Source organism: Myotis brandtii, unplaced genomic scaffold (genome assembly GCF_000412655.1).
Source record: "Myotis brandtii unplaced genomic scaffold, ASM41265v1 scaffold1026, whole genome shotgun sequence".
In the NCBI taxonomy this organism is placed as follows: domain Eukaryota; kingdom Metazoa; phylum Chordata; class Mammalia; order Chiroptera; family Vespertilionidae; genus Myotis; species Myotis brandtii.
In genome coordinates this window covers 322,734-323,674 of record NW_005353435.1, presented here as the reverse complement: position 1 = coordinate 323,674, position 941 = coordinate 322,734, and the positions used below count along the sequence as shown (strand labels likewise).

General features: G+C 64.6%; 1 protein-coding gene across 1 annotated transcript in view; it reads right to left on the bottom strand.

Moving 5' to 3' along the window:
• SIPA1L2 (signal-induced proliferation-associated 1 like 2) overlaps nucleotides 1–941 on the bottom strand; it is a 64,656-nt gene that overhangs the window by 3,788 nt on the left and 59,927 nt on the right. Inside the window, 1 exon segment of the mRNA XM_014535922.1 lies at nucleotides 66–119. Within this exon segment, the coding sequence (XP_014391408.1) occupies nucleotides 66–119 (54 nt within the window).

Here is a 941-nt window from a genome sequence, read left to right as displayed (position 1 = left end):
TGCAGACGTGCACACGGGGATGCAAGGACAGGGCACGGACGCCCGGGGCCCGCCCCGCCAGTCACCTAGGTAGGGCGCGTGGTGATAGAGCAGCGCGAGCTCCTCGTCCGCGTCCAGGCCTGAAATAAGATCCAGAGTTTCCCCGTGAGGAGGCCGCTCCGCCTCTGGGCCCTGAGCCTCGGGCCCGTGTCAGGTCCCAGCGACAGGGGCTGCGAGGTACAGCCGTGTGCACACACGTGTGCGTGTGTGTGTGTGAGTGTGTGTGCACGCCTGCGGTACATGTGCATGCTCTGCTACGCCGGGACTAGCTTCGAGCTGGCATCACGCAGTGCCCAACAGTGTGGTCAGGGCACACATTTCACAGAAGCTCCTGGGTTTGCCTACATACCCGTCCATGGCCCTGGCCAGTGCTGCTCAGTGGTTAGAGCGCCGGCCCGCGGACTGAAGAGTCCCGGGTTCGTTCCCGTCAAGGGCACGTACCTCAGTTGCAGGCTTGATCCCCGGCCCCGGTTGGGGTGCCTGCGGGAGGCAACCAGTTGATGTCTCTCTCTCACATCGATGTTTCTCTCTCTCTCTCCCTCCCTTCCACTCTTTCTAGAAAAATAAAGTAGAACGACTCGCTCCGTGAAGGCAGAGGCAGCGGTGGTGACGGATGAACTGCATCATCTTCCCAGGAACCCGAGGAGGGAGCGGCGAGGGCGCGGCCGCCACCTGGCCAGCAGCGCCACCTGTCTCGCCTGGGCCCAGGCCCACTTCTCTTCTGGGCACCAGCAGCTTCCCAGTCAGCGATGCCACCAGGCAGGAAGGCGAACACAACATCCTCCTGCACTGGCTTCCGCTGGCCCAGCTCCGGGGGCTGAGCACCGGCCCGGAGGTGCTGACGGCAGGTCCTGCTTCCCGGCAAGGCGAGTGAGAGTCCCCCGCCCACCCCGCCTCTGTCC